At 43.5% G+C, this 26,135-nt stretch overlaps 1 protein-coding gene across 3 annotated transcripts; it reads left to right on the forward strand.

The window, feature by feature from the left end:
- On the forward strand, window positions 1-25,403 carry LOC118376737 (START domain-containing protein 10-like). 3 transcript variants are annotated; one of them, XM_052487420.1, is made up of 6 exons: window positions 1-541; window positions 14,974-15,154; window positions 17,976-18,079; window positions 18,553-18,670; window positions 22,484-22,536; window positions 23,382-25,403. In XM_052487420.1, the coding sequence occupies exons 1-6, from the start codon at window positions 395-397 to the stop codon at window positions 23,601-23,603; spliced, it is 825 nt and encodes a 274-aa protein (XP_052343380.1). In that variant the 5' UTR covers window positions 1-394; the 3' UTR covers window positions 23,604-25,403. The 3 variants fall into 3 exon arrangements, with proteins under 3 accessions (XP_052343380.1, XP_052343381.1, XP_052343383.1); XM_052487421.1 differs by having other exon boundaries at window positions 6-541; window positions 14,974-15,121; XM_052487423.1 differs by lacking the exon at window positions 1-541 and adding an exon at window positions 14,738-14,790.
- Window positions 25,404-26,135: the final 732 nt, after the last annotated feature.

The raw sequence follows: 26,135 nt of genomic DNA on the forward strand, positions 1-26,135 counted from the left end.
CTAGGACTACCGCACCTGAAATCGGGATATCGGTAACGTGACGCCTCTATCTATTTACCGTGCTCCACCACTATGACGACGATAGGGGGTGAGAGCGCCAGGGGACATTAGTACGACGTAGGTGCACCTGCTGAAAGTAAGTGCCAGTATCAACAGGACTCCGGACAAAAGTCCTCGTCAATTAGTCATAGCTCTACCATTAAATTCGCTTCTACTTGTTATTGGGACTTGAACTGAATTTCCCCTGGATAGCACTTTGTGCTGACATCTACCATCACCATCAAACTCAGCATTGCAGTGGGAGCTAACAGAAATCAAGGAAGAAGGGGATTGCCACTCTCTGTCGCCAGTCTTCTGATATATTTGAACCACATCACAAGTAGGGTACGGGAAGATGCCCGTTCAGATACCAGACGATACAGACTTTACCTCTTTCAAGGAACAATGTGAAAACCACGAAGGATGGACAGCGCGCTACAACAAGGGAAGCGTGACGGTGTGGTGCAGGGATGAAGAGTGTAAAACTATCCAGAAACTAAAGGCAAGTATGTCGCTACTACAGCATCCTTCTGATAGGTCTGGTGCTGTGCTTAAAGGGAAAGCACCGCACTGCGGAGAGGAGAGGAGACTGGAAGTGTGGAAGTTGGGATTCCCAAGAGAAACCCGACTACTGTAGCTTCTTAAGATACAACAAATATGATAATACCTGAACAGGTTCCAATCTAATGTGTGGAATCACAATGATACTTTTCCTAATGTTTAAATCAATATAATCATCAATTAATACTGCATACAGCCTTATTCATGATATTGTGTCCGGAATAGACTAGAGTAGCTAGACTTGAGATGTAGGTTTACCTCTGTGAATACCATGGCATTCAGTAATGATTAGGTAGGTCATTAAGTGCACCAGGGTTTAGGCTTTGTAATGCACTGGTGACCGTTAACAAAGTCAACCACTGAGTTATTAGAATATGTGCTGGTCTCTTAACCACATTAGTGGCACATAATAACAAATACTGTCAGTGTCTCTCCATCACTTGGAATGCATCTCAATAGTCTACAGTTGACTTAGAGACCCCTGGAGCATTCTATTACCCATACTGCTGTGTTTATCTTCTGTCCTCCCCCTTAGAGACCCCTGGAGCATTCTATTACCCATACTGCTGTGTTTCTCTTCTGTAAGTCGCTCTGGATAAGAGCGTCTGCTAAATGACTTAAATGTAAATGTAAATGTAAATGTCCTCCCCCTTAGAGACCCCTGGAGCATTACATTACCCATACTGCTGTGTTTCTCTTCTGTCCTCCCCCTTAGAGACCCCTGGAGCATTACATTACCCATACTGCTGTGTTTCTCTTCTGTCCTCCCCTTAGAGACTCCTGGAGCATTACATTACCCATACTGCTGTGGTTCTCTTCTGTCCTCCCCCTTAGAGACTCCTGGAGCATTACATTACCCATACTGCTGTGGTTCTCTTCTGTCCTCCCCTTAGAGACTCCTGGAGCATTACATTACCCATACTGCTGTGGTTCTCTTCTGTCCCCCCTTAGAGACCCCTGGAGCATTCTATTACCCATACTGCTGTGTTTCTCTTCTGTCCTCCCCCTTAGAGACCCCCGGAGCATTACATTACCCATACTGCTGTGTTTCTCTTCTGTCCTCCCCCTTAGAGACTCCCGGAGCATTACATTACCCATACTGCTGTGTTTCTCTTCTGTCCTCCCCCTTAGAGACCCCTGGAGCATTCTATTACCCATACTGCTGTGTTTCTCTTCTGTCCTCCCCCTTAGAGACCCCTGGAGCATTCTATTACCCATACTGCTGTGTCTGCTCTAATACTCTCTCTCCTCTCCTATACTGTAACACTTACTAGATAAATAACTGCAGTGGTTTCTCATCTTGCAGCAAATGCTTGTTGATACGAGAGCAGTTTATTCAGTCTGAGTTTCATGTCTCATTGGGTGTTTAGTGAATAGGGCTATGATGATATAATGATGAGAGAGAGATGGAGAGATGGGGGGAGAGGTGGGGGGAGAGAGAGAGATGGAGGGAGAGATGGGGAGAGAGAGATGGAGAGATGGGGGAGAGCGAGAGAGAGATGGGGAGAGAGAGAGAGGGGGAGAGAGAGATGGGGAGAGAGAGAGAGAGATGGGAAGAGAGAGAGAGATATGGAGAGAGAGAGATGGGGGAGAGAGAGAGGGATGGGGGAGAGAGAGAGAGAGAGAGAGAGAGAGAGAGAGAGAGAGAGAGAGAGAGAGAGAGAGATGGGGGAGAGATGGGGAGAGAGAGAGAGAGAGAGGGTGGGGAGAGAGAGAGCGAGATGGAGAGAGAGAGAGAGAGAGATATGGAGAGAGAGAGATGGAGAGAGAGATGGAGATTGAGAGAGATGGAGAGAGAGAGAGAGAGAGAGAGAGAGAGAGAGAGAGAGAGAGAGAGAGAGAGAGAGATGGAGAGAGAGAGAGAGCGAGAGAGAGAGATGGGGAGAGAGAAATGGGGAGAGAGAGAGAGAGAGATGGGGAGAGAGAGAGATGGGGAGAGAGAGAGAGGGGGGGAGAGAGAGATGGAGAGAGAGAGAGATATGGAGAGAGAGATATGGAGAGAGAGATGGAGATTGAGAGAGATGGAGAGAGAGAGAGAGAGATGGAGAGAGAGAGAGAGAGCGAGAGAGATGGAGAGAGAGAGAGAGAGAGGGAGAGAGAGAGAGAGAGAGAGAGAGAGAGAGAGAGAGAGAGAGAGAGACATGGAGAGAGACTGAGAGAGAGAGAGAGAGAGAGAGAGAGAGAGAGAGAGAGAGAGAGAGAGAGAGAGAGAGAGATGGGGGAGAGATGGGGAGAGAGAGAGAGGGTGGGGAGAGAGAGAGCGAGATGGAGAGAGAGAGAGATATGGAGAGAGAGAGATGGAGAGAGAGATGGAGATTGAGAGAGATGGAGAGAGAGAGAGAGAGAGAGAGAGAGAGAGAGAGAGAGAGAGATGGAGAGAGAGAGAGAGCGAGAGAGAGAGAGATGGGGAGAGAGAAATGGGGAGAGAGAGAGAGATGGGGAGAGAGAGAGATGGGGAGAGAGAGAGAGGGGGGAGAGAGAGATGGAGAGAGAGAGAGATATGGAGAGAGAGATATGGAGAGAGAGATGGAGATTGAGAGAGATGGAGAGAGAGAGAGAGAGATGGAGAGAGAGAGAGAGAGCGAGAGAGATGGAGAGAGAGAGAGAGAGAGGAGAGAGAGAGAGAGAGAGAGAGATGGAGAGAGAGAGACATGGAGAGAGACTGAGAGAGAGAGAGAGAGAGAGAGAGAGAGAGAGAGAGGGAGAGAGACAGAGAGAGAGAGATGGAGAGAGAGAGATGGAGAGAGAGAGATGGAGAGAGAGAGATGGAGAGAGAGAGATGGAGAGAAGTTATTAGCTGGAAAGCTTCCTCTCATTTATGATCGTTTGGCACAGCACCATTATGCAGTGAAATGTTGCTCTCCTTTACCAAGAATTCATAGGGTTTCCCAGAACATATCCTTCTCATGTCCTAACATCCTCATCCATTCCAGAGGAGGAATTCATATTTCACGCAAGGTTTGTGATTGGAATTCAGATGGCTCCTAATTCCGCACTAGAGTATAGCAGGGTAGCAGTATAGCAGTATAGCAGTGTAGTATCAAATCAAATGTTATTTGTCACATACACATGGTTAGCAGATGTTAATGCGAGTGTAGCGAAAAGCTTGTGCTTCTATTTCCGACCGTGCAGTAATATCTAACAAGTAATCTAACAATTTCACAACAACTACCTCATACACACAAGTGTAAAGGAATTAATAAGAATATGTACATGAAAATCTATGAATGAGTGATGGCCGAATGGCATAGGCAAGACAGTATAGCAGCATAGTAGTGTAGTATAGCAGTATAGTATAGCAGTATAGTGTAGAGGTGTAGTATAGCAGTATAGTAGTATAGTATAGCAGTATAGAAGTATTGGGTTTGTGTCATGGGGGATGTCTTCATGGGCTAAACTCTGCCTGTTCTCAGAGTAGTACATTGGTAGTTGAAGATATCCCTCAAGTGGTGTGGGGGCTGTGCTTTGGCAAAGTGGGTGGGGTTATATCCTTCCTGTTTGGCCCTGTCCAGGGCCTCCAGTATTTATGCTGCAATAGTTTGTGTCGGGGAGCTAGGGCCAGTCTGTTATATCTGGAGTATTTCTCCTGTCTTATCCGGTGTCCTGTGTGAATTTAAGTATGCTCCCTCTTTTTCTCGCTCTCTTTCTCTCTTCTCTCGGAGGGCCTGAGCCCTAGGACCATGCCTCAGGACTACCTGGCATGATGACTCCTTGCTGTCCCCAGTCCACCTGGTCGTGCTACTGCTCTAGTTTCAACTGTTCTGCCTGCGGCTATGGAACCCTGACCTGTTTACTGGACGTGCTACCTTGTCTAGCAGGGTAGCAGTATAGCATGGTAGTAGTATAGCAGTATAGCGGGGCAGTAGTATAGCAATATAGTAGTATAGTAGTATAGCAGGATAGTAGACTAGCAGGGTAGTAGTATAGCAGTATAGTAGTATAGCAGGGTAGTAGACTAGCAGGGTAGTAGTATAGCAGGATAGTAGTATAGCAGTATAGGAGTATAGCAGTATAGCAGGGTAGCAGTATAGCAGGGCAGTAGTATAACATTATAGTAGTATAGCAGGGTAGTAGTATAGCAGTATAGTCGTATAACAGTGTAGTAGTTTAACAGGGTAGTGGTATAGCAGCATAGTATTATAGCAGTATAGCAGTATAGCAGGGTAGTAGTATAGTAATATAGCAGGGTAGTAGTATAGCAGGGTAGCAGTATAGCAGGGTAGCAGTATAGCAGGGTAGTAGTATAGTAGTATAGCAGTATAGTAGTATAGCAGGGTAGAAGTATAGCAGGGTAGTAGTATAGCAGATTAGTAGTATAGTAGTATAGCAGTATAGCAGTATAGTACTATAGTAGTATAGCAGGGTAGCAGTATAGCAGGGTAGTAGTATAGCAGGGTAGTAGTATAGCAGTATAGCAGGGTAGCAGTATAGCAGTATAGTAGTATAACAGTATAGCAGTATAGTAGTATAGCAGCATAGCAGTATAGCAGTATAGTAGTATGGCAGTATAGCAGGGTAGTAGTATAGCAGTATCGTGGTATATCAGGGTAGTAGTATATAACTATAGCAGTATAGCATTATAGTAGTATTGCAGGGTGGTAGTATATCAGGGCAGTAGTATAGCAGGGTAGTAGTATAGCAGTATAGTAGTATAGCAGGGTAGCAGTATAGCAGGGTAGTAGTATAGCAGTATAGTAGTATAGCAGGTTAGTAGTATAGCAGTATAGTAGTATAGCAGTATAGCAGTATAGCAGTATAGTAGTATAGCAGGGTAGTAGTATAGCAGTATAGTAGTATAGCATGGTAGTAGTATAGCTGGGTAGTAGTACAGCATTATAGTAGTATAGCAGTATAGCAGGGTAGTAGTATAGCAGTATAGCAGGGTAGTAGTATAGCAGTATAGTAGTATAGCAGGGTAGTAGTATAGCAGGGTAGTAGTATAGCAGTGTAGTAGTATAGCAGTATAGTAGTAAAGCAGGGTAGTAGTATAGCAGGGTAGTAGTATAGAAGTATAGTAGTATAGCAGGGTAGTAGTATAGCAGGGTAGTAGTATAGCAGGGTAGTAGTATAGCAGGGTAGTAGTATAGCAGTATAGTAGTATAGCAGGGTAGTAGTATAGCAGGGTAGTAGTATAGCTGGGTAGTAGTATAGCAGTATAGTAGTATAGCAGGGTATTAGGGTAGCAGTATAGTAGTATAGCAGGGTAGTAGTATAGCAGTATATCAGGGTAGTAGTATAGCAGGGTAGTAGTACAGCAGGGTAGTAGTATAGCAGGGTAGTAGTATAGCAGGGTAGTAGTATAGCAGTATAGCAGTATAGTAGTATAGCAGGGTAGTAGTATAGCAGGGTAGTAGTACAGCAGTATAGTAGTATAGCAGGGTAGTAGTATAGCAGGGTAGTAGTATAGCAGTATAGTAGTATAGCAGGGTAGTAGTATAGCAGTATAGCAGTATAGCAGGGTAGTAGTATAGCAGTATAGTAGTATAGCAGGGTAGTAGTATAGCAGTATAGTAGTATAGCAGGGAATTAGGGTAGCAGTATAGTAGTATAGCAGGGTAGTAGTATAGCAGTATAGCAGGGTAGTAGTATAGCAGGGTAGTAGTATAGCAGGGTAGTACTATAGCAGGGTAGTAGTATAGCTGGGTAGTAGTATAGCAGTATAGTAGTATAGCAGGGTATTAGGGTGGCAGTATAGTCGTATAGCAGGGTAGTAGTATAGCAGGATAGTAGTATAGCAGGGTAGTAGTATAGCTGGGTAGTAGTATAGCTGGGTAGTAGTATAGCAGTATAGTAGTATAGCAGGGTAGTAGTATAGCAGGGTAGTGGTATAGCAGTATAGTAGTATAGCAGGGTAGTAGTATAGCAGGGTAGGAGTATAGCAGTGTAGTAGTATAGCAGTATAGTAGTATAGCAGGGTAGTAGTAAAGCAGGGTAGTAGTATAGCAGGGTAGTAGTATAGCAGTATAGTAGTATAGCAGGGTAGTAGTATAGCAGTATAGCAGGGTAGTAGTATAGCAGGGTAGTAGTATAGCAGTGTAGTAGTATAGCAGGGTAGTAGTATAGCAGGGTAGTAGTATAGCAGTATAGTAGTATAGCAGGGTAGTAGTATAGCAGTGTGGTAGTATAGCTGGGTAGTAGTATAGCAGTATAGCAGGGTAGTAGTATAGCAGGGTAGTAGTACAGCAGTATAGTAGTATAGCAGGGTAGTAGTATAGCAGGGTAGTAGTATAGCAGTATAGTAGTATAGCAGGGTAGTAGTATAGCAGGGTAGTAGTATAGCAGTATAGTAGTATAGCAGTAAAATATAAATATAAATATATGCCATTTAGCAGACGCTTTTATCCAAAGCGACTTACAGTCATGTGTGCATACATTCTACGTATGGGTGGTCCCGGGAATCGAACCCACTAACTACCCTGGCGTTACAAGCGCCATGCTCTACCAACTGACCTACCTTAGGGTAGCAGTATAGTAGTATAGCAGCGTAGTAGTATAGCAGTATAGCAGGGTAGAAGTATAGCAGGGTAGTAGTATAGCAGGGTAGTAGTATAGCAGGGTAGTAGTATAGCTGGGTAGTAGTATAGCAGTATAGTAGTATAGCAGGGTATTAGGGTAGCAGTATAGTCGTATAGCAGGGTAGTAGTATAGCAGGGTAGTAGTATAGCAGGGTAGTAGTATAGCTGGGTAGTAGTATAGCAGTATAGTAGTATAGCAGTATAGTAGTATAGCAGGGTAGTAGTATAGCAGGGTAGTAGTATAGCAGGGTAGTAGTATAGCAGTATAGTAGTATAGCAGGGTAGTAGTATAGCAGTATAGTAGTATAGCAGGGTAGTAGTATAGCAGGGTAGTAGTATAGCAGGGTAGTAGTATAGCAGTATAGTAGTATAGCAGGGTATTAGTATAGCAGGGTAGTAGTATAGCAGTATAGTAGTATAGCAGGGTAGTAGTATAGCAGGGTAGTAGTATAGCAGGGTAGTAGTATCGCAGGGTAGTAGTATAGCAGTATAGTAGTATAGCAGGGTATTAGGGTAGCAGTATAGTAGTATCGCAGGGTAGTAGTATAGCAGGGTATTAGGGTAGCAGTATAGTAGTATAGCAGGGTAGTAGTATTGCAGGGTAGTAGTATAGCAGGGTAGTAGTATAGCAGGGTATTAGGGTAGCAGTATAGTAGTATAGCAGGGTAGTAGTATAGCAGTATAGCAGTATAGCAGTATAGCAGGGTAGCAGTATAGCAGTATAGCAGTATAGTAGTATCGCAGGGTAGTAGTATAGCAGTATAGTAGTATAGCAGTATAGTAGTATAGCAGTATAGTAGTATAGCAGGGTAGTAGTATAGCAGTACAGCAGTATAGCAGGGTAGCAGTATAGTAGTATAGCAGTATAGCAGGGTAGTAGTATAGCAGTATAGTAGTATAGCAGTATAGTAGTATAGCAGTATGGTAGTATAGCAGTATAGTAGTATAGCAGGGTAGTAGTATAGCAGTATAGCAGGGTAGCAGTATAATAGTATAGCAGGGTAGTAGTATAGTAGTATAGCAGGGTAGTAGTATAGCAGTATAGCAGTATAGCAGGGTAGCAGTATAGTAGTATAGCAGGGTAGTAGTATAGCAGTATAGTAGTATAGCAGGGTAGTAGTATAGTAGTATAGAGGGGTAGTAGTATTGCAGTATCGTAGTATAGCCTATGTAGATGCATACTCTAACAAAGCAGGGTCTAAACAAGTCATTCAGAAACAGAACCCTCAACACACTAGACAACACTACTGCCCACCTGTCTGTGAAGACTCTGTGATCTGTCCATGCCTCTGTAGAAGCCAGCTATACTGTAGTCCTAGGTAAGACTAAATGTATTTATAAAGCCCTTTTTACATCAGCAGATGTCACAAAGTGCTGTACAGAAACCCAGCCTAAAAGCCCAAACAGCAAGCAATGCAGGTGTATAAGCACAGTGGCTAGGAAAAACTCCCTAGAAAGGACAGAACCTAGGAAGAAACCTAGAGATGAACCAGGCTATGTGCCGGGTGGAGATTATAAGAGACCTGGCCATTAAGGCCAGATTGTTGAGGGTGCAACAGGTCAGTATGTCAGTAGTAAATGTCAATTGGCTTTTCATAGCCGAGCATTCAGAGGTCAAGACAGCAGGTGTGTGTGTGTGTGTGTGTGTGTGTGTGTGTGTGTGTGTGTGTGTGTGTGTGTGTGTGTGTGTGTGTGTGTGTGTGTGTGTGTGTGTGTGTGTGTGTGTGTGTGTGTGTGTGTGTGTGTGTGTGTGTGTGTGTGTGTGTGTGTGTGTGTGTGTGTGTGTGTGTGTGTGTGTGAGAGAGAGAGAGAAAGTCCGGGACAAGGTAGCACATCCGGTGAACAGGTCAGAGTTCCACCCAGACCAGGTGGACCGGGTACAGCCAGGAGTCATCAGGCCAGGTAGTCCTGTGGCATTGTCCTGGGCTCAGGTCCTCCAGGAGTGGAGGGAGAGAGAGAATTAGAGAGAGCATAGTTAAATTCACACAGGACACCAGATAAGACAGGGGAATTATACCAGATATAACAGACTGACCCTAGCCCATCAGCACATAGACTATTGCAGCATAGATACTGGAGGCTGCGACAGTGAGGGTCGGGGGACACTGTGGCCCTGTCCGACGATACCCCCGGATAGGGCTAACCAGGCAGGGTATAACCTCACCCACTTTGTCAAAGCACAGCCCCCACACCCCTAGAGGGATATCAACAGACCCTGAGACTAGTCTGAGTATAGCCCCCACACACCCCTAGAGGGATATCAACAGACCACTAACTTACTACCCTGAGACAAGGCTGAGTACAGCCCCCACACACCCCTAGAGGGATATCAACAGACCACTAACTTACTACCCTGAGACAAGGCTGAGTACAGCCCCCACACACCCCTAGAGGGATATCAACAGACCACTAACTTACTACCCTGAGACAAGGCTGAGTACAGCCCCCACACACCCCTAGAGGGATATCAACAGACCACTAACTTACTACCCTGAGACAAGGCTGAGTACAGCCCCCACACACCCCTAGAGGGATATCAACAGACCACTAACTTACTACCCTGAGACAAGGCTGAGTATAGCCCTCGAAGACCTTCCCATGGCACAAACCCGAGGGGGGTGCCAACCCGGACAGGAAGATCACGTCAGTGACTCAACCCACTCAAGTGACGCACCCCTCCTAGGGACGGCATGGAAGAGCACCAGTAAGCCAGTGACTCAGCCCCCGTAACAGGGTCAGAGGCAGAGAATCCCAGTGGAGAGAAGGGAACCGGCCAGGCAGAGACAGCGCCTTGCCGTTCACCTTCGCACCCCTGGGCCAGACTACACTCGATCATAGGACCTACTGAAGAGATGAGTCTTCAATAAAGACCATTCCAAATTCTATAGCAGAAAGCCCTGCCTCCTACTGTTTACTTAGAAATTCTAGGGTCAATAAGGAGACCTGCGTCTTGTGGTTGTAGCGTATGTGTAGGTATGTACGACAGGACCAAATTGGAGAGATAAGTAGGAGCAAGTCAATTTGAATGTGTTGTAAGGTTAGCAGTAAAACCTTGAAATCAGCCCTAGCTTTAACAGGAAGCCAGTGTAGGGAGAGGAAAGCACTGGAGTAATATGATCACATGTTTGGGTTCTAGTCAAGATAGTAGATGGTCTGACCATGCCTCTGTAGACCTCTGGTTTCTCTCTGTCAGAAAGGAAAGGCAGTCTGGGGCTCTGAGGTAACGTCCACCCAGGAGACATCCTTGAAAAATTAACAGTGGAAAACTGTGGTAATGGCTAGCAGCTAGTAATGAGGAAACCTGATTCCCCCCTGCTGCCAGGCCAAGAGGGTAACAGCCCTTACTGAAGAACCTCCCGCTGACCCCGTTGGGAACCCAGATGGGGTAAATAAAGAGGGGAAAAAAGAAGAAACAGGGTAGGAATGATGGATTGTTTAGAAGGATAAATGAGAAAATCATTTTCGACACCCAGCACAAACGTCAACATAACAGGAGATGATGGCTAGATAGACCTCTCTTTATAATGCATGAATCTTTCCGGGGCAGTGATGCTTGGTTCATGAATAATAGAACGTACGCGTCGAGGTATTGACGACGTTCCATTCAGAGGGACATAACCTAACCTAAAGGAGCCAACCCAGGCAGTGGAAATGAGGAGTGACTAAGCCTTCTGTTAGAAGCCAGGCCCGGACGAGGGTTGGACAGAGGGGGAGGTGTGATGGTGAATTATTAACTCACCGTCAGCTATCTACTGATTGAGTTACATGGAGCCGTTTGGTACGTTGACCCGACGCAAAATATCTGATCGTGTTGCACCTGGCATGCTATATACAGCACCGTCGTCCCTGCACACTACTGATCAACTAAAGTTAGTCAGATTTAGAATGGAAGGAAGTGGAATGCTTATTCCGGGCTAGACCTAATGGAAGGAAGTGGAATGCTTATTCCGGGCTAGACCTAATGGAAGGAAATGGAATGCTTATTCCGGAATAGACCTAATGGAAGGAAGTGGAATGCTTATTCCGGAATATACCTAATGGAAGGAAGTGGAATGCTTATTCCGGGCTAGACCTAATGGAAGGAAGTGGAATCCTTATTCCGGGCTAGACCTAATGGAAGGAAGTGGAATCCTTATTCCGGGCTAGACCTAATGGAAGGAAGTGGAATGCTTATTCCGGGCTAGACCTAATGGAAGGAAGTGGAATGCTTATTCCGGGCTAGACCTAATGGAAGGAAGTGGAATCCTTATTCCGGGCTAGACCTAATGGAAGGAAATGGAATGCTTATTCCGGAATAGACCTAATGGAAGGAAGTGGAATGCTTATTCCGGAATATACCTAATGGAAGGAAGTGGAATGCTTATTCCGGAATATACCTAATGGAAGGAAGTGGAATGCTTATTCCGGAATAGACCTAATGGAAGGAAGTGGAATCCTTATTCCGGGCTAGACCTAATGGAAGGAAGTGGAATGCTTATTCCGGGCTAGACCTAATGGAAGGAAGTGGAATGCTTATTCCGGGCTAGACCTAATGGAAGGAAGTGGAATGCTTATTCCGGAATAGACCCACCTAACCCTTCTTTACACTATTCCTATCCTGTACTTTACACCCTTATGACAATGGGTCAAATTGAATTGAATGCATCAGATCTTTGTCCGGTAGTTTCCACATTCATCTTGAATCCTGTCGTTTCCTAAATCTTTAGTCACAAAGAGTCCAGTATTCGATCTGCCATGTTGCTGTTACAGAAGTCAAATGACCAATTCCCCCCACTGACCGATAACTGATTACAATAAAGGTCATTGATCACAGAAGAGTCTAAATAAACATATTTACTACAGCTATGGAGAGCACCAGGAGAGTAAACTAAGTTGTGCATTATAATGCATTATTTTATTTCACCTTTATTTAACTAGGCAAGTCAGGTAAGAACAAATTCTTATTTTCAATGATGGCCTAGGAACAGTGGGTTAACTGCCTGTTCAGGGGCAGAACGACAGATTTGTACCTTGTCAGCTGGGGGATTTGAACTTGCAACTTTTTTTGGCTACTAGTCCCAACGCTCTAACCACTAGGCTACCCTGCCGCCCCTACGCTCTAACCACTAGGCTACCCTGCCGCCCCTACGCTCTAACCACTAGGCTACCCTGCCGCCCCTACGCTCTAACCACTAGGCTACCCTGCCACCTCTACGCTCTAACCACTAGGCTACCCTGCCGCCCCATAATGCTTGAGGAAGAGAGTTTCCATACGAAGTGTTATGGGAAACTCCTGTTGTAGCCTCATGGTTAAATACAAACACTCAACTTCTGACCACCGACACCTCTCCTAGTCCTTCCTTCCTCTCCCAAACTCAAACCCAAGGAAAGGCTTGAAGGTCCCAAGCTATCCCATGATCCTCTCCCACTCTGCTGCTGTGGCCCCCAGCTATCCCATTATCCTCTCCCAATCTGCTGCTGTGGCCCCCAGCTATCCCATTATCCTCTCCCAAACCCAAACACAAGGAAAGGCTTGAAGGTCCCCAGCTATCCCATGATCCTCTCCCACTCTGCTGCTGTGGCCCCCAGCTATCCCATTATCCTCTCCCAAACCCAAACACAAGGAAAGGCTTGAAGGTCCCCAGCTATCCCATGATCCTCTCCCACTCTGCTGCAGTGGCCCCCAGCTATCCCATGATCCTCTCCCAATCTGCTGCTGTGGCCCCCAGCTATCCCATGATCCTCTCCCAATCTGCTGCTGCGGCCCCCAGCTATCCCATGATCCTCTCCCACTCTGCTGCAGTGGCCCCCAGCTATCCCATGATCCTCTCCCAATCTGCTGCTGTGGCCCCCAGCTATCCCATGATCCTCTCCCACTCTGCTGCTGTGGCCCCCAGCTATCCCAGGATCCTCTCCCACTCTGCTGCTGTGGCCCCCAGCTATCCCATGATCCTCTCCCAGTCTGCTGATGTGGCCCCCAGCTATCCCATGATCCTCTCCCAATCTGCTGCTGTGGCCCCCAGCTATCCCATGATCCTCTCCCAATCCGCTGCTGTGGCCCCCAGCTATCCCATGATCCTCTCCCAATCTGCTGCTGTGGCCCCCAGCTATCCCATGATCCTCTCCCACTCTGCTGCAGTGGCCCCCAGCTATCCCATGATCCTCTCCCAATCTGCTGCTGTGGCCCCCAGCTATCCCATGATCCTCTCCCACTCTGCTGCAGTGGCCCCCAGCTATCCCATGATCCTCTCCCAATCTGCTGCTGTGGCCCCCAGCTATCCCATGATCCTCTCCCAATCTGCTGCTGTGATGCAGGCAGAATGGTATATTCATCAGTCATCAGTCAGAGAAATGGGGAAAATCAATTTATGTGCTTGTTTACATTGTAATATAATAGACTGTGATTGGCTTGTAGCTAGGTCTACTGTAAACGGTTTAACCTGATGTACACTACACTGGATGGAGTTTAACATGATGTACACTACACTGGATGGAGTTTAACATGATGTACACTACACTGGATGGAGTTTAATATGATGTACACTACACTGGATGGAGTTTAACATGATGTACACTACACTGGATGGAGTTTAACATGATGTACACTACACTGGATGGAGTTTAATATGATGTACACTACACTGGATGGAGTTTAACATGATGTACACTACACTGGATGGAGTTTAATATGATGTACACTACACTGGATGGAGTTTAATATGATGTACACTACACTGGATGGAGTTTAACATGATGTACACTACACTGGATGGAGTTTAACATGATGTACACTACACTGGATGGAGTTTAACATGATGTACACTACACTGGATGGAGTTTAACATGATGTACACTACACTGGATGGAGTTTAATATGATGTACACTACACTGGATGGAGTTTAACATGATGTACACTACACTGGATGGAGTTTAACATGATGTACACTACACTGGATGGAGTTTAATATGATGTACACTACACTGGATGGAGTTTAACATGATGTACACTACACTGGATGGAGTTTAATATGATGTACACTACACTGGATGGAGTTTAATATGATGTACACTACACTGGATGGAGTTTAACATGATGTACACTACACTGGATGGAGTTTAACATGATGTACACTACACTGGATGGAGTTTAATATGATGTACACTACACTGGATGGAGTTTAACATGATGTACACTACACTGGATGGAGTTTAATATGATGTACACTACACTGGATGGAGTTTAACATGATGTACACTACACTGGATGGAGTTTAATATGATGTACACTACACTGGATGGAGTTTAACATGATGTACACTATAATGGAAACAGGGCGCATTAAGATGGTTGTAATCTTACGTAATATCTCCAAGGAAACACTTCATATAGTTTATTATTAATTCAACTAATATATCTCATATTGTTAATGAATTAATTTAGGTAGGTTCTGGTATATTCCGTTGGTTCCATGTGGTCACACGGATATTACAGCAATATAATATATTGAGCTTCCTCAACTTCAAATGTTGTTGTTGTTATGGTGGTGTACTGTCTTCTCACCTGCTTTTATAAACAGTGTAATTGTTTATATAAAAACACGGACTGATCTATGGGCAACATTCCACATAACAACATCAAATCCTTCTGGAAGAGAGACAGTAACAGCTTCAGAGAACGCAGTTTCAGAGAAGAGGAGTCAGTCCCTGTTCCACCCATGTTATTCATAGCTAAGCCACACTACACAGTAATAACCGTAGTGGCAACAAAGTCGTTACCTAGTCATTTCTACGTAGTTACCGTGGTAACGGGGTTTATCGGTATAGGTTATTACGTAATTGTATTCCTCAACTAATTGTTGTCTCTTACTTACTGTTTCAGATGAGGATAGTGTGTAAGGACGTGACTGCCGAGACACTTTACGACGTCCTTCATGACACCAGCTACCGGAAGAAATGGGACAGCAACATGATCGACACCCACGACATCGGCAGACTCACTGTCAACGCAGACGTAGGATATTACTCCTGTGAGTTAGTGACAGACGTAGGATATTACTCCTGTGAGTTAGTGACAGATGTAGGATATTACTCCTGTGAGTTAGTGTCAGATGTAGGATATTACTCCTGTGAGTTAGTGTCAGACGTAGGATATTACTCCTGTAAGTTAGTGTCAGATGTAGGATATTACTCCTGTGAGTTAGTGACAGACGTAGGATATTACTCCTGTGAGTTAGTGACAGACGTAGGATATTACTGCTGTGAGTTAGTGACAGATGTAGGATATTACTCCTGTGAGTTAGTGACAGACGTAGGATATTACTCCTGTGAGTTAGTGTCAGATGTAGGATATTACTCCTGTGAGTTAGTGACAGATGTAGGATATTACTCCTGTGAGTTAGTGTCAGATGTAGGATATTAGTCCTGTGAGTTAGTGACAGATGTAGGATATTACTCCTGTGAGTTAGTGTCAGATGTAGGATATTACTCCTGTGAGTTAGTGTCAGATGTAGGATATTACTCCTGTGAGTTAGTGTCAGATGTAGGATATTACTCCTGTGAGTTAGTGACAGATGTAGGATATTACTCCTGTGAGTTAGTGTCAGATGTAGGATATTACTCCTGTGAGTTAGTGTCAGATGTAGGATATTACTCCTGTAAGTTAGTGTCAGATGTAGGATATTACTGCTGTGAGTTAGTGACAGACGTAGGATATTACTGCTGTTAGTTAGTGACAGATGTAGGATATTACTCCTGTGAGTTAGTGACAGATGTAGGATATTACTCCTGTGAGTTAGTGACAGACGTAGGATATTACTGCTGTGAGTTAGTGACAGACGTAGGATATTACTCCTGTGAGTTAGTGACAGACGTAGGATATTACTGCTGTGAGTTAGTGACAGACGTAGGATATTACTCCTGTGAGTTAGTGACAGACGTAGGATATTACTGCTGTGAGTTAGTGACAGACGTAGGATATTACTGCTGTGAGTTAGTGACAGACGTAGGATATTACTGCTGTGAGTTAGTGACAGATGTAGGATATTACTCCTGTGAGTTAGTGACAGATGTAGGATATTACTCCTGTGAGTTAGTGACAGACGTAGGATATTACTGCTGTGAGTTAGTGACAGACGTAGGATATTACTGCTGTGAGTTAGTGACAGACGTAGGATATTACTCCTGTGAGTTAGTGACAGACGTAGGATATTACTGCTGTGAGTTAGTGACAGATGTAGGATATTACTCCTGTGAGTTAGTGACAGATGTAGGATATTACTCCTGTGAGTTAGTGACAGACGTAGGATATTACTGCTGTGAGTTAGTGACAGACGTAGGATATTACTGCTGTGAGTTAGTGACAGATGTAGGATATTACTCCTGTGAGTTAGTGACAGACGTAGGATATTACTCCTGTGAGTTAGTGTCAGATGTAGGATATTACTCCTGTGAGTTAGTGTCAGATGTAGGATATTACTCCTGTGAGTTAGTGACAGATGTAGGATATTACTCCTGTGAGTTAGTGACAGACGTAGGATATTACTCCTGTGAGTTAGTGTCAGATGTAGGATATTACTCCTGTGAGTTAGTGTCAGATGTAGGATATTACTCCTGTGAGTTAGTGACAGATGTAGGATATTACTCCTGTGAGTTAGTGACAGACGTAGGATATTACTCCTGTGAGTTAGTGTCAGACGTAGGATATTACTCCTGTGAGTTAGTCTCAGAAATAGGATATTACTCCTGTGAGTTAGTGTCACATTGTTTACTGATGATAAGCCTCCTGCTATTGAATCAATATTCATGAGGCAGAGTGAGTCAATGTGCCGGTCAGTGTGAGTCAATGTGTGAGTCAATGAGCCAGTCAGCCTGAGTCAATATGCCGGTCAGTGTGAGTCAATGTGTGAGTCAATGAGCCAGTCAGCCTGAGTCAATATGCCGGTCAGTGTGAGTCAATGTGTGAGTCAATGAGCCAGTCAGCCTGAGTCAATATGCCGGTCAGTGTGAGTCAATGTGTGAGTCAATGAGCCAGTCAGCCTGAGTCAATGAGCCAGTCAGTGTGAGTCAAGGTGAGTCAATGTGTGAGTCAATGAGCCAGTCAGCCTGAGTCAATGTGCCGGTCAGTGTGAGTCAAGGTGAGTCAATGTGCCGGTCAGTGTGAGTCAATGTGCCGGTCAGTGTGAGTCAAGGTGAGTCAATGTGAGTCAATGTGCCAGTCAGTGTGAGTCAAGGTGATTCAATGTGCCGGTCAGTGTGAGTCAAGGTGAGTCAATGTGCCGGTCAGTGTGAGTCAAGGTGAGTCAATGTGCCGGTCAGTGTGAATCAAGGTGAGTCAATGTGCCGGTCAGTGTGAGTCAAGGTGAGTCAATGTGCCGGTCAGTGTGAATCAAGGTGAGTCAATGTGCCGGTCAGTGTGAGTCAAGGTGATTCAATGTGCCGGTCAGTGTGAGTCAAGGTGAGTCAATGTGCCGGTCAGTGTGAATCAAGGTGATTCAATGTGCCGGTCAGTGTGAGTCAAGGTGAGTCAATGTGCCAGTCAGTGTGAGTCAGTTTGCAACCTTGCGGTTTCTAGTCCATTGCTCTAACCACTAGGCTACCCTGCCGCCCCAAAATGTGCCGGTATGATTCAACAGAGGTAGCAGACTAAAGAATGTTACTCAACGTAAAAGGTGTTTCTATGACTAGGCCCTACTGTAACCACATGTTGCAGAAGAAAGGTGCAGCAACCACACAATTTAATCAGGCATAGAAATAGACTGAAAAGACTGGGTTGTGAGGTAGTTCATCACTGAGAATCATTGACAATAGAATACTACAGTATGTGGACATTTGGACTCATAGAAACATCTTCCACTGAAGTCATGTTGTCATTGTGTTTTGTAGGGAAGTGCCCGAGCCCCCTGAAGAACAGGGACTTTGTTACCATGAGATCGTGGCTTCCTCTGGGCAACGACTACCTGATCATCAACTACTCTGTCAAACACCCGGTATGTACCTTTATCTACACACAATTTTGGATGGCTCGGAAATACTGCACAATGAAAAAGACAACCAGCACTCACAAAAGTATTTAAAAGAACAATATTTATTTTATCAGCTGTCACAATGGACGAGCGGCCGGTCGTCGTTTTCACACAAGTAGGATTACTTTTGTGCTACAGCACCCGAAGATGAATTTACTTAACTGAAGTTAAGCATGTCTTCTAGTGAATGTTGTACAATAGACAGATGCTATTAGTGCTGTTTGGCAGACTCAGTAAGAAAGTCCTGCCAGAGGCCCTGTCTACTGCTGAAGTGGGGTCAACATCTCTTCATGCCTCTGTTGTGAAGTCTGGGTTGAAGTTTGGGTTGTTTAACAAACAAAAACAACTCTAAACATAATATGAACAGCTGACTGGTTATTTTTTTGTATGCTAATTCATTAATGAATAATACTTTGATTTGATTGGTCTTATTTCAGCAATATCCGCCCAAAAAGGACTATGTGAGAGCGGTGTCTCTGCTGACAGGATACCTGATTCAGTCCAGTGGAGAAAACTCCTCCACTCTCTATTACCTGACGCAGGTCGATCCCAAAGGTAAAACCTTTTTTAACTGGTTATATACAGTACGGTACGTTTTAAATGATTTACATAACATGTTTTTGGTGATGACGGTACAGCTCTACGCTGGTCAACACCAGTCCTGGATACAGTGCATCGCTGTCATAGGGTGCTATGAGAAGACTGCTCTGTCTGTTTGTGTACGTAACACCATTCCTGTGAGCTGAAAGTCCCCTAGCTTCACTTCACACTGAGAGAGTCCTGTTGAAACACCTCTGTGTACACAGACACAGCTCTTAGGGAGGAATCAGGCGAAGATCAAACGCAACAAGATTACGTTTCAACAGTAACTTTTTGAAACCTATTAGGTCGATGATACGACCTGTGGCATATACTTCCTATCCAAGATATTTAAGGTGCTTTCAACGGCCGTGTTTTAAAGAAGGCCATTACTGACAGAGAGTTTAATCATTTAAATGCTGACATTGCATCTGATTAAAATGTGGAGAGACCGTTTCACTATAGTATGCAGTATGTCTTCTCTTGCACCTTTTGTAAACCCAATGGCAGGGTCCAGCAGATCACCACATTGTTGACAACTACTCTGTGTGCCACGTTGTCATTTAACAACAGTCTAGCCTCATTTCTGTCCTTGAGTGTGAAGAAACTCTATATCTACTGTATACTGTCCTTACTGTAAACCAGTGGTCCTGCATGAACTATATCTACTGTATACTGTCCTTACTGTAAACCAGAGGTCCTGCATGAACTATATCTAATGTATACTGTCCTTACTGTAAACCAGAGGTCCTGCATGAACTATATCTACTGTATACTGTCCTTACTGTAAACCAGGGGTCCTGCATGAACTATATCTACTGTATACTGTCCTTATTGTAAACCAGGGGTCCTGCATGAACTATATCTACTGTATACTGTCCTTATTGTAAACCAGGGGTCCTGCATGAACTATATCTACTGTATACTGTCCTTACTGTAAACCAGGGGTCCTGCATGAACTATATCTACTGTATACTGTCCTTATTGTAAACCAGGGGTCCTGCATGAACTATATCTACTGTATACTGTCCTTACTGTAAACCAGGGGTCCTGCATGAACTATATCTACTGTATACTGTCCTTACTGTAAACCAGAGGTCCTGCATGAACTATATCTACTGTATACTGTCCTTACTGTAAACCAGAGGTCCTGCATGAACTATATCTACTGTATACTGTCCTTACTGTAAACCAGGCGTCCTGCATGAACTATATCTACTGTATACTGTCCTTATTGTAAACCAGGGGTCCTGCATGAACTATGTTGTAAACCAGGGTCCTGCAGGAACTACTGTATAGCAACACTTCTGTTCTGTATACTGTAAACCAGGGTCCTGCAGGAACTATATCTACTGTATAATGTCCTTACTGTAAACCAGGGTCCTGCATGAACTATATCTACTGTATACTGTCCTTATTGTAAACCAGGGGTCCTGCATGAACTATATCTACTGTATACTGTCCTTATTGTAAACCAGGGGTCCTGCATGAACTATATCTACTGTATACTGTCCTTATTGTAAACCAGGGGTCCTGCATGAACTATATCTACTGTATACTGTCCTTACTGTAAACCAGGGGTCCTGCATGAACTATATCTACTGTATACTGTCCTTATTGTAAACCAGGGTCCTGCATGAACTATATATACTGTATACTGTCCTTATTGTAAACCAGGGGTCCTGCAGGAACTATATCTACTGTATAATGTCCTTACTGTAAACCAGGGGTCCTGCATGAACTATATCTACTGTATACTGTCCTTATTGTAAACCAGGGGTCCTGCATGAACTATATCTACTGTATACTGTCGTTATTGTAAACCAGGGGTCCTGCATGAACTATATCTACTGTATACTGTCCTTACTGTAAACCAGGGGTCCTGCATGAACTATATCTACTGTATACTGTCCTTACTGTAAACCAGAGGTCTTGCATGAACTATATCTACTGTATACTGTCCTTATTGTAAACCAGGGGTCCTGCATGAACTATATATACTGTCCTTACTGTAAACCAGGGGTCCTGCATGAACTATATCTACTGTATACTGTCCTTATTGTAAACCAGGGGTCCTGCATGAACTATATCTACTGTATACTGTCCTTACTGTAAACCAGGGGTCCTGCATGAACTATATCTACTGTATACTGTCCTTATTGTAAACCAGGGGTCCTGCATGAACTATATCTACTGTATACTGTCCTTACTGTAAACCAGGGGTCCTGCAGGAACTAGATCAACAGGTAGCAAGCAGTGTGTTTTATTAAAGAGAGAAAAACACATTTTTTTCATAGGTCTGCCTAATAGAAATAGTTTGTATTGGTGTGAAACTTTCATCAGGGTTGTCACAAGGCACTGAAATTCAAGTATTGGAGTCAAGTCCTGTAATAAGACATTTTCTCAAGTTGGTACTTTAAAAGTATTTTAATTAAAATGAGAGGAGAACAGATAATGATCAAAATATGTTTCTGAAAAATATTATTTAAAAAAAAATATTGCTCTTGCGAATTAATTTCCAGGTAAACAACCAGAGTTGTATTTCCTCACGTTTGCCGCTGTGGTTGCCAGGAGAGCTTGCTCATTCCACACACACTGCCACTCAGCCGAGCAGGTACACAACTGGCTGATTAGGGGACGTCAAACCTCCCATTGATAGCTAAAATCCCGGGAAAATCAGGATTCATTTTATGTTTATGGAATATTTCAGGGATTTTTTACATTTCAATTCATGAAAACATGACCCTGAGGAAGCCACAGTGATACCGAAACGTTGGTAAATACCCATTAAATTGCTGGGAGTTTATACATGGAGTGTGAGACTTTCTTTATTTTGATAGTTTATAGTTTATTCGCCGTTAGTCAGCACCTCCACACAAACATTATTTTCTGGGTGTGCGCCAGCTCATGTTTTTGAAAACATGGGACCAACACTTTACATGTTGCGTTTTATATTTTTGTTCAGTGTAGTTTACCCAGCATTTTTTACCACTACATCACTGGACCCAACCAACCCACGCCGTATATGTTGCAAAAAATGCGTCAGACTTTGACATTGCGAGCACTGGTGAATCGGTCCTGAAGAGCCACATGATGGGGGGAAGAAGACACAACGCTCCGTCCTGCTCCGAGACAGTTCTACAGTTCTACTTGTTCTCTGCAACAGCCTCCAGAGCTGTTTTGCCCATCGCCTCGTTGACAGGTCGCCCGCGATATTCCGCTTTATCAAGCGGCAACCGTGCTGGTGGCCGTTCATGTGCTGTTTTCCTCACACAGCCCACCTGCCCTTCTCCCGCAACACACAAAGTTGCCAGTCGGAAGTTAGGACGCTTTTTTCGTAGCTATTAATTAGTAGATTCCCTCATTGCCCAATAAAAACACAGTCATTCAGCTGGAATTGTGTAGTAGTGTGAATAGGAAATGTTGGTTCACCAGTAGACATGTCCCAAAACTCTGCTCATCACTACTCAAATTACAACATCATCAGCACCGACTTACCACGTATGTAGTAAATAAGTAGTAAAACAAAGTATTATTGAGTAGAACTTGTAAGGTAGTGATGAATACTAGGTGAGTTTTTTGTTGTATGTTTTTATTTTCATGAGGTTTTTGCGATATACTGCCATCGGGTGGCAACTAGAAACAATTTAATCATTTTACAAATCAATTTACAAATTGATAGTCCTTGAAAATATGTATTAGTGCTTGAAAAAGTACTTGAAAGTCCTTGAATTTGACTTGCCACTGTCTGGACAGAAGCCTGTTTCATGTTTTTGGTTTGGACTGCAGGTTCCCTTCCCAAGTGGGTGGTGAATAGAGCTTCTCAGTTCGTAGCACCAAAGGTAATATTATCATTTTAATATTATTATTATTATTATTATTATCAATCTGTTTTTGGTAATGTGCTATCTTGAAACCCGAGAAGAAGAGAGAGTGTGCCAAAGAAAGCACAAGGGTGGCCTATATTATTTGATACCTCTGTCTCCATCTAGTGGTTTCAGGAAGTTAGTGCACTTCCCAAAGATGTTTTGACTTGTTTTGATTCCAAAATCACCATCAAGAATACCATGAAAGATAACACCATGGTGTTATAAGTGTTTATTACACATTTATAAACTATTTATAAACTAATTATTATTTTGTTTATTGCCTACTTATAAAACCCTTCAGAACTTGGCTGCAAGACGGCAGGTAGTCTAGTGGTTAGAGTGTTGGACCAGTAACCAGCAGGTAGCCTAGTATTTAGAGGTTGGGTCAGTAACCAGCAGGTAGCCTAGTGGTTAGAGCGTTGGGCCAGTAACCAGCAGGTAGCCTAGTATTTAGAGGTTGGACTAGTAACCAGCAGGTAGCCTAGTGGTTAGAGCGTTGGGCCAGTAACCAGCAGGTAGCCTAGTGGTTAGAGCATTGGGCCAGTAACCAGTAGGTATCCTAGTGGTTAGAGTGTTTGGCCAGTAAGCGAAAGGTTTCTAGATCGAATCCCTGTGTTGACAAGGTAAACATCTGTCCTCCTGCCCCTGAACAAGGCAGTTAACCCACTGTTCCCCGGTAGGCTGTCATTGTAAATAAGAATTTGTTCTTTATTTAACTAGGCAAGTCAGTTAAGGTTACATTTAAAAAAGGCTTATCTGAGAGGCTCTTACCGAACACATTCATTTAGAATCTGAATATTTGTGCTCCTTCCCCCTAGGCCATGAAGAAGATCTACAAGGCCTGTCAGAAGTATCCAGAGTGGAAGAGGAAGCACAACCCTAACCTGAAGCCCTGGATTTATCCCGAGCAGAACACCTTACCGTGTATTAACGTGTCTGACCTTGTGCTACAGAGAGCCGACTCACTGGAGAACATTGATGAGAGCCGCCTGACGGAGGATAAACAGGCACAACGTCACAGCGATGACGAAGAGACCTAGGCTAACTCTGAGTGAAGACACTGTTTGTATATATTTGTGTGGCTGTGTTTTCTAAATGGCACCCTATTCCCTAGAAAATAACGGTAAAAGAAAAAAAGAAAAAAAAGAGAAGTGTATTACATTTGTGCAGGGCCCATAAGACTCTGGGTCAAAAGTAGTGAACTATATAGGAAATAGGGTGCGATTTGGGACACACCCTCTGTGTTGGGTTTGGTATGTGCGTGTGTTTCCGTGTGTGTGTGTGTGTGTGTGTGTGTGTGTGTGTGTGTGTGTGTGTGTGTGTGTGTGTGTGTGTGTGTGTGTGTGTGTGTGTGTACAGTACAAATTTGTAAATGTGCATGTATGATTTACTATAATTTGGATCTGCAACTTTTGTCTTGTTGCATTTAGTTGGTAATTGATCTATAACTTATTGAATCAGAGGAGTTTAACAGGGTATTTTCATATAGGAAAAAAATAGACAACGTATGCACGGTGCTATCCTTCAATTAAATGGTATAATATCGAATTTATGATAATACTGTAAAAATTTGTCTATTTCAAAACAAATTTCAAGACAATATTTAAATATTTCAAGACCCTAACATGTTTTTTTTTTTCATATTCATGTTTGATTCGACCAATAGAGAAAATAGCCTATCATGCAGCCTACTTATTACAGTATATTTCCTGGCATCTAGTGCCTCCCAGTGGCAGTAATAGGTCATAACATTTCCTCATCGCCCAGTGTTTGGAAGCCGTGAGCGTTTAGAACAGTGTTTCACGAACTCGGTGCACGTTTTGGTGTTTGCCCCTAGCACTACACAGCTGATTCGAATAATCAACTAATCATCAAGCATTGATCATTTGATTCACCTGTGTAGTGCAAGGGTAAAAACAAAAACGTGCACCGAGTTTCGGGGAAAACGCTGGGTTAGAACAATGGAATGTTGTCAGTTTGTTAGGAAGTGAATTAGCATAATGCACCAAGACAAGTGTGCTTTTGTACAGTGAATGGCCCACTGAGACTCCTAATGACAGTCACAGGGGAGGAGAGATGGCAGCATAACATCGCCCGAGGGAATTAAAAAAAACCTGTCTGACCCTTAAAAGGAATGATTATAATCTGTTATAGCTTGTTATAACCGTAGGGGTCATAAAACTTTTAAAAGGTCATTACCTCAGTGATACGTTGGTCTTGCCTGTCCTGACTGAATTTTAAACATTTTGTCTTTCTGCATAAAGTTATTGTTAGTGATGCAGTTTTACTTCAATTCTAACGGCCTTTTGGTAGGATTTTCAGACATGTTTCCAAAATGGAGAGACTATCGTGTTCATAGCAACGCACGCGTTAAATAAAGAGAAGTTGTCTCCTGATTTTAAGCCCTTCGCGGCTGATGCTCCTGATTCCTAATCATCATTTCCAAGTACAAGTTCCCATTTTAACTGCAATGTTTGTTTTTCTCCGTCGATAAGGAACGTTTATGCGTGACTGTATCCCTTTTCAGACTTAAAAATGCAGCTGGGGGCCAATCCTCAGAATCTGTATTGTCTCAGGCACTTCCTGTTTCCCCAAGGCTACTTCCTGTCCCATTTCCTGTCCGCATCAGTCAGATTGTTTTTGAGGGAAAGGAAACTCCACAGTTGTCTAGATTTCTCACACAACACAAAAGCTTCTCTTTGATTGTAGAACTCAAAGTTCATTGCTTTTGTCTCGTATTAAAATGTCTTTCATTTTGAGTGATCTTTGAGAATTAAAGAGTGTGATGTTAGTTACACTTATGATCTCCTAAGATCATCCATTTATTATCCATAATCTGAGCTGCCTTTGATTTTTGAATAACAATGTGTGTGATTCATGATAGCCTTGGACCTTGAACTAATGTGAAAAATGTGTAATATACGTGTGTGTGTGTGTGTGTGTGTGTGTCAGGCAGGGTGGGGGTGGGGGGGTTTGAGGAAAATCCAGGACCACATCTTGATTACACCTGAACATCCACATTTTTTTTGTAGCTATTTATAATGTTGATCTCTCATCAGGTTGTTTGGGTCTATTGTATCAGTAGTCGTATTGAAGCCCACATCACATGGTCTATTGTATCAGTAGTCGTATTGAACCCCACATCACATGGTCTATTGTATCAGTAGTCGTATTGAAGCCCACATCACATGGTCTATTGTATCAGTAGTCGTATTGAAGCCCACATCACATGGTCTATTGTATCAGTAGTCGTATTGAACCCCACATCACATGGTCTATTGTATCAGTAGTCGTATTGAACCCCACATTATAGTACCCTTTTGCACCCATGCACCTAACTAAAACTAACCTAGCTAAAGCTACCCTAACCTAACTAAATCTAACCTAACCAAACCTAACCTAACTAAAGCTACCCTAACTAAACCTAACCTAACTAAAGCTACCCTAACTAAAGCTACCCTAACCTAACTAAACCTAACCTATCTAAAGTTACCCTAACCTAACTAAACCCAACCTAACTAAAGCTACCCTAACCTAACTAAACCCAACCTAACTAAAGCTACCCTAACTAA

Source organism: Oncorhynchus keta, chromosome 30 (genome assembly GCF_023373465.1).
Source record: "Oncorhynchus keta strain PuntledgeMale-10-30-2019 chromosome 30, Oket_V2, whole genome shotgun sequence".
In the NCBI taxonomy this organism is placed as follows: domain Eukaryota; kingdom Metazoa; phylum Chordata; class Actinopteri; order Salmoniformes; family Salmonidae; genus Oncorhynchus; species Oncorhynchus keta.